The 11,067-nt window shown below is 39.2% G+C and overlaps 1 protein-coding gene across 11 annotated transcripts in view; it reads right to left on the reverse strand.

Annotated features, from left to right (window-relative positions):
* chl1b (cell adhesion molecule L1-like b) overlaps positions 1–11,067 on the reverse strand; it is a 712,521-nt gene that overhangs the window by 374,892 nt on the left and 326,562 nt on the right. For all 11 annotated transcript variants that reach the window (XM_043708376.1, XM_043708384.1, XM_043708378.1 and 8 more), the window contains one exon: positions 3,311–3,476. In XM_043708376.1, coding sequence (XP_043564311.1) covers positions 3,311–3,476 — 166 coding nt within the window. The remainder of the gene's footprint in view (positions 1–3,310; positions 3,477–11,067) is intronic.

Consider the following 11,067-nt stretch of genomic DNA (forward strand, 5'->3'; position numbering starts at 1 on the left):
CAACCCCACCCCCACCCTCCTCTAGCTTATCTCTCCACGCTCCAGGCTCACTGCCTTTATTCCTGATGAAGGGCTTTTGCCCGAAACGTCGATTTCGAAGCTCCTTGGATGCTGCTTGATCAGAGATAGTTATCTCCGATTTGTTGAAGAGAGATCCTGTCTGACTAATTCAATTGGGTTTTTCTGATAAGGTGACTAAATATTATTGATGAGGTAGTGCAGTTGATGCAGTTTACACAGACTTCAATGAAGCTTTTGACAAGGTCCCACAAGGAAGGCTGTTCCAAAAGATAACAGCCCATGAGATCCAAGCAAGTTGGCAAACTGGAATCAAAATTAGCTTGTAAATGGGAGACAAAGAGTAATGATGGAGGCTTGTTTTTGTGACTGAAAATCTGTGAACATCAGTGTACCACAGGGATTTGTGCTGGGTCGTTTACGGTTTGTCATGATATTGATCAACTGGTAAATTGGGCTGAGCAATGGCAGATGGAATTTAATCCTGCTAAGTGCAAGGTGATATGCACCATGAACTTGGGGAATATGAGAATAAGGGACCTTGGTGTACAAGTCCATAGGTCCTTGAAAATGTCACATAGGTATATAGGATGGTGAAGAAGGCATTTGGGATGTTTACCCTCATTAACCAGGGTATAGATTGTTGGAGCAAGGAAGTCTTGTTCCAAATTTGTAAAACATTGGTTAGACAACAGATGGAATGATGTGTACAGTTCTGAACTCTCAAAAGGATATGATTTCACTGGAGAATGGGCAACAGAGATTCACCACAATGATCCGCCGATGAAAAGTCTCAGTTATGAGGACAGGACTGGATAGGCTGGGTTTGTTTTCCCTGAAACAGAGGAAACTGGGGGTGGAGGGAAAGAATCTGGTTGAGGTGTGTAAAATTATGCAAGGTATAGACAGAGTAGATTGTTAGAATCTCTTCCCCATGACAGATGTGTTTAAGACCAAACGGCATAAGTTAAAAGTGAGGAACAAGTGGTTTAGAGGAGAGTGGAGGAAGTAAATCTTTCACCGCAAGGTTGGAAGATATACTAAACACGGTGCCTGAGAGAGTGGTGGAGTCAAGTACTCTTGCAACATTCAAGAAGCAAGTGAATGAGTACTTGTAATACTACCAGGGCATTATCGGCAATGGATCAAAAGCAAGTAAATAGGATTAGTGTAATTTGGTATTTGTTGATCAGCATAGACATGGTTGTCCAAATGGCCTGTTTCTGCCCTGTTCAACTATGATTCTAATGTCCTTCCATCCAGCATAAGGTTAGAAGGGGAGGTCTTCACTGATGCTTGAAAAATGGTCAGCACCATTCGTGATTCCTCAGACACTAAAGTCGTCTATGTCTGCATACAGCAAGACCAGGACAATATCCGGACTCGAGCTAATAATGGCAAGTAACATTCACGCCATACCAGAGTCAGGCAAGAATAATTTCTTACAAGAAAGAACCATTTGTTCAGTTATGAGGAGGAATTATACAAACTAGGCCTTTTTTCTCCAGAAGTTTTACATTTAAGGGATGACTTAATTGAAGTCTTCAGGGTCTTTACAGAAAAAGACAGGGTAAAGATAAACTATTTCCACTGGCTGGGGATTTCAAAACTAGGGGGCATAGTCTGAGAATTAAGGCCAAACTGTTCATGAGAAAAATTATAAAGTGTGAACCAAGTGTGGTAGAGGTTTGAAAGTTTCTTCCACAAATAGCAGTTGATACTAGAACAGCTCTTAATTTTAAATCTGAGGTGGGTATACTTATGTTGAACAAAGGTATTAAAGGATATGGGCCAAAGGCAGGTGTGTGAAATTAGGCCTCAGATCAACTGTAATCTCACTGAATGACAGACCACGCTCAAGGGGTTGAACATCCATTCGCGTTATTAACTGTTATTTGGTGACATTCAATAGCATTAACATCGCTGAATATCCATTTATGAACAGCCAGGAGTTATCATTGACCAAGAGCTGAACTTGAGCAGCCATATATATATACTATGGCAACAAGAACAGATCAGAGGCTGGAAGCTTGTGGAAAGGAACTCGCCTCTGGACTCCCCAAATTTTATCTACCATCAGTAAGGTAGACGTCAGGAGTGTAATTGTTACTTTGCAGTTGACTAGATGAGTGAGCTTCAAAAGCACAAGAATCTCAATAATATCCATGAGAAAATAGCCTCTTGATTGGCACCCCACCTGCCACCTTAAACAATCAATCACTCTTTCACCACCGACACACAGTGGCAGCAGTGTGTGCCAGCCACAGCTGCACTGTGCCATCTCACCAAGGCTGCTTTTGCAGCACCCATAACATGTGCAACCTGCAATACTTGAGATGATGAAGGCATTGGCATATCTGTGTCTCCAAGTCACACTTCATTCTGGTTTGAAACTATCTGAGCCATACTGTAACTGTTGCTGGGTCAAAACATTGAAAATCCTTCTGCACAACACTTGGGCGTCCCTGCAGCAGTTCAAGAAAGCAGCTCATCTCCACCTTCTTAAGGGAATTAGCAATGCCAGTCGAGCAGTTTACACTAATACCCAATTTTTTTAAAAAAACTCTCTAACCAATGAAAGCCCCCACAGATAATCACCTAATGACACAATTTACAAGAAAATGTAATTATGATGCAGTGGTGAAAAATGCATATTCCAGCATATGAATAAAACAAAGTCTTCTCTTGGTCTCCTTCTCTCCTGAGTTGCAGCATTGATTCCTGACATTTTGTCAAAATGTAAACCAGAACTGCAAAAAGAGTCACCACAAAGTTACAATCATGTCAACCCCTGCAGATCGCCATTGTTAGTCAGGCAAACAAGACAAATAAGGCATAAAATAATCTCTAAATGAGAACAAATGCACCTTCTTAAAAACAAATAAAGTCAAGATTGAAGTAGCAGTATGCCAAATTTTAAAACTAATTTTCAAGATTTAGTTCTTAAGATGCATAAACTTAGAGTTTGTTTTCAGTAAAGCATGCTCTTCAATTTTTTCACTAAAATTCAGAAACAGTCAATAATAAATTTCATACAGAAGAAAAAATATACATATTTGTGTAAAACATAAAAAAGAAACAAACATATGAAATGTTCTTAATACATGCTCTGACTATAGATCAAGAAGCAAAATGGAATCAACTTGCTCAAGTCTGCAAGATGGTCAGCCTAAGAATGGGTGCCTATTATTTTGACAACTTTTATTTAATATGATGTTGGTGGTGATGGATTGGCGCGAGCAATAATCATAACTGAAGTGAAATGCTTCTTGTCCATTTTACAAACTATTACCTGTCATTCTCTGTTTGGTCACTGTAAATTTCATATCCATCCTGTTTCCACGATAACTCAAAGTCACTTTTGAAAGCAGGGTCATACTCAGCAAGACATTTGAACTGTGCCACTGCAGACTTCGGTATCATCAAATCCACAGGTGGAAGCACTATTTGTGTAGCAGCTGCAAGAGTGACAGAGGACCAAAGATGCTGTCAGCACAATTGCTTCAATGTTAATAAACAGATAAAAGAGATGAGAATAAGTTCAGATATTTAACTATTACAAACAACAGCATCTGAAATTTGGATTGTAATGCAGCAATAAGTAAAGCCATCAATCGCTTTGTGAAATGTCTTCCTGAAGAAGCAACTCTCTAAGTCTGACTTAACTGTTCACCTCACAGTTCTTGATTCATTGAACTTTGACTTTTCAAAGTTAAGACACTCTGCACCGTATAAAATAGCATTATTTACAGAAACAAAACGAATTGCAATGAGAGAACCATGTCATAAAATAAAAAAGGAAGTAAAATATTGAAAATGCATTGTGGCTCAAACAGCACTGAGATGAAAATGCAATTGGCTGGATTTTCCAAGGAGCGGCGCTCTCACATAATTTCTACTCCACTGTCGCTTTTAATGAAAGAATAGAACTCGACATTTCTGAGAAAAGATTCCACTCAGGACTACCTCAGGAATGTGAAGGTGGTGACTACATTCTGACACGTCTTTTGCAGTGCAGTACTGTCAGAGGAAGGCCAACCATGCCCACTTTTCACTGCAGTCCACTACTGTGTTCTGAAATTTGAAGGCTTGATGGCCATATGAACAGTTGCTGTTAAAAGATCAGAGTGTAAACTCAGTGAGAGGTTAGATTGCTGGGAGGGTTGATTGCAAGGTGAGTCAGAGATAGGGTGTCAGGTAAGTGGAATGGCAACAGGATAGGATGCCAGATGAATAGGGGGTATCACGCCAAGTAACAACAGAGCATCAGATCCAGCAGCAGTGGGTAGGGTTTTGGGTATCAGGTTGGGACAGAGTGGGAGAAGGATGTGTGGGAAGTTGAGAGTCAAATTGTGCAAAGGTGGCAAGTGGAGGGTGTGGAGCATGGTGGCTGTGTCAGGTCCTGTGGGAGAGGTGGATAGAAGGGGAACGAGAGCGATGTCAGGTTCCAGGGAAATGTCGGCATGCAAGAAGCCTGTGGAGATGTATTGAGTGTTCGGGAACTGAGTATGGTATCTGTTAAATGGATCCTCATGTATTTAATCATACAAGTTTTCCTGAGTAACTATTTTGTTACTATTAAGTTCACTGGAATCCTCCAAAGTCTCCAAACTAAACAAAGAATTTCAGAGATTTGTGAGGAAGTATGAATGAATTGCCTGGCAAAACTTTCAAGTTCTTGGGCAATTCATTTGGAATTGTTATAATGGAGATTTCATGGATTCTCCATATACAATTCCCACATACACAACCATATCAACTTTGGCCACCGGAAAACCACAGCCAGTGTGCTTTCTAATGCAGAAGGTAAACCTGCAGAAATATCTGCTGCCTCCACAGATAAGCAACTGTTCTGAAATTGTTTCGAAGGTAGGGGATCAAGTCATCCAGTTAGCCAAAGTACAAAAATGAAATTAACATATGCCACAGTTCGCGAACATTATTTTTTTTGTGATTTTTGGTTCAGAGTCAAAAAGTGTGGTGCTGGAAAAGCACAGCCTGTCAGACAGTATCCAAGGAGCAGGAGAGTCAAGGGTAAGCTCTTCATGATTTTTGGTTGCCAATTTCAGCTTGATCGAAGTGTTGTGTTTCATAAAACAGAATAATGTTCCATTCTGGGCAGATATATAATAAATGTACAATAAGTTTGATTGGTACATTATCGCACTCTGATTCATTATTTATTTTGAATATTTTTAAGAGATTGAAGATTAACCATAATGTAAGATTTAACATTGAAGAATAAGATGTGATTCACTGCATGTAAATTTATCAGCTGTCAAAATGCACTAGATATCAATTGGTTTGGTACAGTTGATTGGCCAACAGCCTGTTGTTGATGAAATGGCATAACACATTCCATTGAAAGGCTTAAATCAGATTTTAATAACCCACAATATTCTAATGTTTGGTTTTTTTATTATTAAGTAATATCACTATCATCTAGTGCATAAGGTTAAAAATTAACTTAGCAGACGAAAAGAACAACATTGAAAGTTTCAGCCTTTAAATGTGAATTCCATCAGAACTTTCAAATACAACCTCTTATTTAACTTCAATTACTTGAGCCATTTTTTTTTGGCTAAAACTCTAAAGCACAAAGTCTAATACCAGCTACATGTTTGAGTTTATCAATAGCTTTGATACTATTTACTGCAATATGCCAGTGAACACTTAGAAGCATAAGCCCATTTGGAACCTACACCACGGTGGTCAATTATGCATCAAGCAACACCCTACTGGTTCAGGAGCCCATCTCTGGCGTGGCAGTCTCTGCTGCAGAATTTGACAGTGGATCGAGATAGTAGTCTATTTGTTGGCCACCTTGATCCTTTTCTTGACCAGCTTAGCTGCTCATTTCTGCTCACTACTTCCAAAGCCCTTCCCAATATTAAGCACCAGTGGTCACGTTCATCAGTGACTATCTCCCATTTGTCAGTGTCATTATCCACCACCTTCATAGTTTGCTTACAGATGTCTTAACATAGGGGCTTTGATACTCAGGTCTTCATGGTAAGTTGGATGTTTAGCAAATTTTTGGGGAGATGGCCATCATCCACCCAGTGCATGCTTAGCAATGAGTGTATATTGATGAATTTAGTGCACTCCATGATCTCTGAGCTGGTGACCATGTCCTGTCAAGAGATGCCAAGGATACACGTGAGAGTGTAAAGGTGAAAACTGTTTAATCTTTTCTCCCATTTAACCTATCTTTCTTAGATATCACTACTCCAGCGGTGTACACTGAGGACACTGGCTTGGAAAAATTAGTTTGTTGTTTTCAGTCGAGTTGTTGTTTTTTCCACACTCTCTTGTATTCAAAATGAACTAAATAGTTGCAGATTTAGTGATGCTGACTTCAGCATCAAGTGACAAATTACTGGTGATTGGGAAGTTAGATATGTGAAGGTATCAACAACATCCAGTGACACATTTTCAATGCTGATAGATGACAGTATGACAACATCCTGGACCAGGAAATTTGTCTTCCTGATGCTGGTGGGCAAACTAAATGCAGCAAAATGCAGTTTGAAAGACTGTCCATTTTGCGACTGCATGTGTTCCTCAGCATAAAATGTTAGTGTGGCAACTTTCCGAAGAAGACCTGGAACACCTTTGTCTCGATTGCTTGGTCAAGCGAGGCTGTGAATTTTCATCAAGTTTGGTGAATATGTCATCACCATCTGTGTAGTGACAGTAGTAACGAGAAGAATATAATAGAGCTCTAGAACACAACCCTGTTCGATCCAACTAAGGGTCTCAATGTCTACTGATGTCACCTCACCACAGCTGTACTTACCAATGTTGCTACTTAAAGAGATCAAAATGAGGTCTTCAGGGAAATAAAAACACTGCAGATGCTAGAGCTACAAAATAACCATTGAAAATGCTGGAGAAACTCAGCAGGTCTGGCCGCATCAATGGAGAGAGAAACGAAGTTCTTCAGTTCTCAGAAGAAGAGTCATTTGTTTCAAAACAAAAGATGATGCCAGGCCTGCTATCCTCTTGAACCTTTCAAGGGAGCAGATAGTTTTCTCCAGCAGCTTCACAAAAGTACCTTGGCTCACAATGGTGGTTGAATCTTAGCTGCCCTCTTAGCTGCTCGGTTTAAGGACGAGAAACCTGCAATGTATGATCCCCTTGCCAGCAATACCCACATCCCATGAAAAAAAATGAAGAACTCGTTCAATCTCCTAGTACAAAGTTCAGTTCAGCAAATGTTTACTGTTCAGTTTTCTGAACAACTGCCTCATCCTGAAAGAAAAAGTGATTTTCTATTAAATGGTTTGGGCACCACAGCTTAAGAAGGATATATTGACCTTGGGGAGTGTGATGTAGATTTGCCAAAATGACACCTAGATTCCAAAGATTAAACTGTGAGAGAGATTGCACAAAGCCAGGCTCTAGTCCATGAAATTGAAGATGATAAAGGATGATTTGATCAAGGTTTTCAAGCTAGTAAGGCCCTACGCAGACTTCTGTCAATCCCATCAGGCGCAGTCAGTGCCACAGCTCAGTGTGTGTGCTGCCAATGCTAAGCTTCATTCGTATCACTGAACAATGTCAAATGGGTTCCTCAAATATCCACACACCTGCTACCTGAAGCAGTGCTAAACAAGATTTCTGTCGCATTTCTATTCCTGCTTATTCAGTAGTTGATGACTACAGCGCATTGTTTACAAAACAAAGCTAAACTTTTCAGATATGAAAACAGAAAACATTTCTGGACAGAGAGCATGGTAGAGATTTTGAACTTTCTTCTCCAAATGGCAATCTTGCTTCATAATTATAAATTTTAAATCAGAGATCAAATAAGTGTTAGCTACATAAAGGAATAAATACATTGAAACATTTCCCAATACAGGCAGCATATGTGCAAAGGAAAATATAAGGGATATGGAATACATGGAATGTCAAAGTACATAAGCATTCGATCACAGAGCAGCTTTAATTTCGTTAGGTGCATGGAAAGACTCAAATGGCCAGCTCATGTTACAATGTTCCTATCTGAGGTATTTTATTTTGAGTTTTTTGATTTAAAAAAAAAGAGAAATGTCTGTGGGTTTCTGATCATCCCTCCTGCCTGCACAACTGCTCTTACATTTAACTTAAACACACTAGGAGCTAGTGCCAAAGAATGAAGCAATGTGGAAATGGATTCACTCCCTTTAATCATAGTATATTATGCAGATTACAATGGTGAGTGAGACAGCCTCTTTGTTTTAGCTACTAAAACATTTGGTGCCTTATACTTCTGCTGAAACATTTTCTTTCCCTTATGCAAGTACTGAAGAAACTGTCTTGTTAAAAATGCATCTCTGGTGTCATCCATTATGAATGGAGGTTGGTTTCAGAGCTGCTACATCTTGGACTTTGACCTGGATTGCTGCCAATCACATAGCTAGAAACTAGGACAGAGAGCTCAGATCAGTAACTTTCATGCACAACCACATGCTTTTAAAGTTGACCTTCCTTGGGAAAAGGTAACACTTTCAAAACAATGGTGGCTATCTTCTATTTTCCCCGAGTATGCAAGTTTCACCAGTTTTCTATATTTTAGCAGAGAAAGGCAGTCTCAAAATATTCAACCTGTGCAGAAATTAAAATCAAATAAAGTTGCACTGACCTAAACTGATAACTAAACACGTAATTCATGGTAAGAACACATTCAAAATACAGATGCATACAAACACACTAGGTGGGGAGTTTGATTAAGAAAGTCATCACAGCTTCAGTGTTATCATACTAGAGTGATGTATCAGCAAATTTGGGAAAAGTGGTGAAGGATGAAAATGTTTAAGAAGAAAGAAGTGGCTGATAATCAAGAATTAACACTGATAAACAGACAAAGGACATCACAAAATTAACACAAACCTACGCACATCACTGTATCACTCGTTCCATAGACAAGTTCCAGACCAAATTACTTGAGTGCTATTTCTGGTATCCACTCCACACAGAAAAGGGAAAATCAAAAACAAAAATTCATGGGATCCAATGGATAAACAAAGACAATTCTGAGTTAGGAAGGAGGTGACCATTAGGAGCATGGACAATAGAGGATTACGAGGTAAAATAAGAGGAGATGAGGAAGCAAGTCAATAAAACAACAAAGAACACAAAGAGAAAGAACTAAGTTATTAAAAAAACATAAAACAAAATATTAAATTATTAAATTACAGGCATATTATTAAAACAAAAGGGAGTTGTGTAGGGAATGGGGCCATTCTGGGATAGGCAGGATAACACTAAAGGTAATGGTGGATAAGTATTATGTAATTATTTTGCTTTGTAATTACTAGTAGCATACAACAGGAACATGACCTTGAATGAGATGAGTGACTTGTTAAGTGAATTGACCATAAAAAAGGGATGCATTGAATAAACTGAACAAACTCAAAGAGGATAAAACCCCTGGTTTTTATGTAGTGAATCCGCAGATTTATAAATGATTTAGCAGAGAGATAGCAAAGGCATTATGATTCATACTTAACAAATCATTAGAGAGTGGGTGATGCCAAAGGACAAGAAAGCTCGATAATATAATTTCTGTATTTCAGGAGTGCAGAATACATCTAGGAAATTATAGACAAGTTAACAACATCAATGGTAATAATTCTTATGAAAGGAAAGAACAGAAGATCATCCAGAAATGGGAAATGTCATAATGTATCATCAATATTAATGGGAAAAGGGAAAATCTTGCTTCACAAAATGTGGTGATGGTGGTGGTGTGCATGTTTGGGTATGGAGGGGAGAAGACAGAGAGTGGAATCACTACTGAGGAGGACTGTAAGGGGGAATATAATCAGGGAGATCACATTACTTGGAAGGTGCAAATGTACATAAGGGAGAGGAACAACTACTAAAGGTGGTGTCACACATTAGCAAAGTCATAAAAAAGAAGTGAACCAAATATTCTATTTTAATTCGAGAGGGATATGATTAAGAATTGGCTTTGCTACACTCCACTTACTTCTGGTTATATTGTATATAAAGGCGCTGGAGAGGCTGCAGATAAGATTCTCAAGGATAGCACAAGAAATACTTGGCATATATAACCCCCGAAGAAGGATTGACAATTTGGGATCCTTTTCTCTTGAAAAATGACTGAATAGAGGTGTTCAAAGTTATTAAAGCTTTTGAGAAAAATGGATCCAATGGATAGTACCTCTCATGGGGAAAAGCATAACTAAAGGCCATCTGTGTATGATAGTCATTACCCAGGAATCCAAAAGTGAACTCAGAAAAATATTTCTTCACCTTCAAAATTTGAAATGCACTGTTTCAGGCAACAGTTGAAGCAAACTGTACAGATCCAATCAAGGGGAAAACTATGCCATAACATGTAGGAGAACCAAATAGATGGTTACGACATCAAGTTTTGACAATAAAAGAGGCTGAGGTACAGCAGAAACACTGCCATGGACTGGTTGGACTGAAATATTTACTTCTCTGCTGCATATCCTATCTAAAGGCAAACCTTTCATTTCCAACATGGTACTTTTAAAAACTGCCCCTCGCATTTATATTTGTATAAACAGTTCCATCATCACCTCACTGACCTTGAAAATTGCAAGAAGAGAAAACAAGGCAAAATTTCTTAACTTTCCTCGGACCTGAAATTTGTTCATCACTCATATTTCTATCATCTTGAGAGAGACTTGGAGCATTCCTAGGATTAGGTAAACTGAAGAACTATAGACAATAGACAATAGGTGCAGGAGTAGGCCATTCAGCCCGTCGAGCCTGTACCACCATTCAACATGATCATGGCTGATCATTCCTAATCAGTATCCTCTTCCTGCCTTATCTCCATAACCCTTGATTCCACTATCTTTGAGAGCTCTATCCAACTCTTTCTTAAATGAATCCAGAGACTGGGCCTCCACTGCCCTCTGGGGCAGAGCATTCCACACAGCCACCACTCTCTGGGTGAAGAGGTTTCTCCTCACCTCTGTCCTAAATGGTCTACCCCGTATTTTTAAGCTGTGTCCTCTGGTTCAGCACTCACCCATCAGCGGAAACATGCTTCCTGCTGCCAGAGTG

The sequence above is a fragment of the Chiloscyllium plagiosum genome, chromosome 18 (genome assembly GCF_004010195.1).
Source record: "Chiloscyllium plagiosum isolate BGI_BamShark_2017 chromosome 18, ASM401019v2, whole genome shotgun sequence".
Lineage (NCBI taxonomy): Eukaryota > Metazoa > Chordata > Chondrichthyes > Orectolobiformes > Hemiscylliidae > Chiloscyllium > Chiloscyllium plagiosum.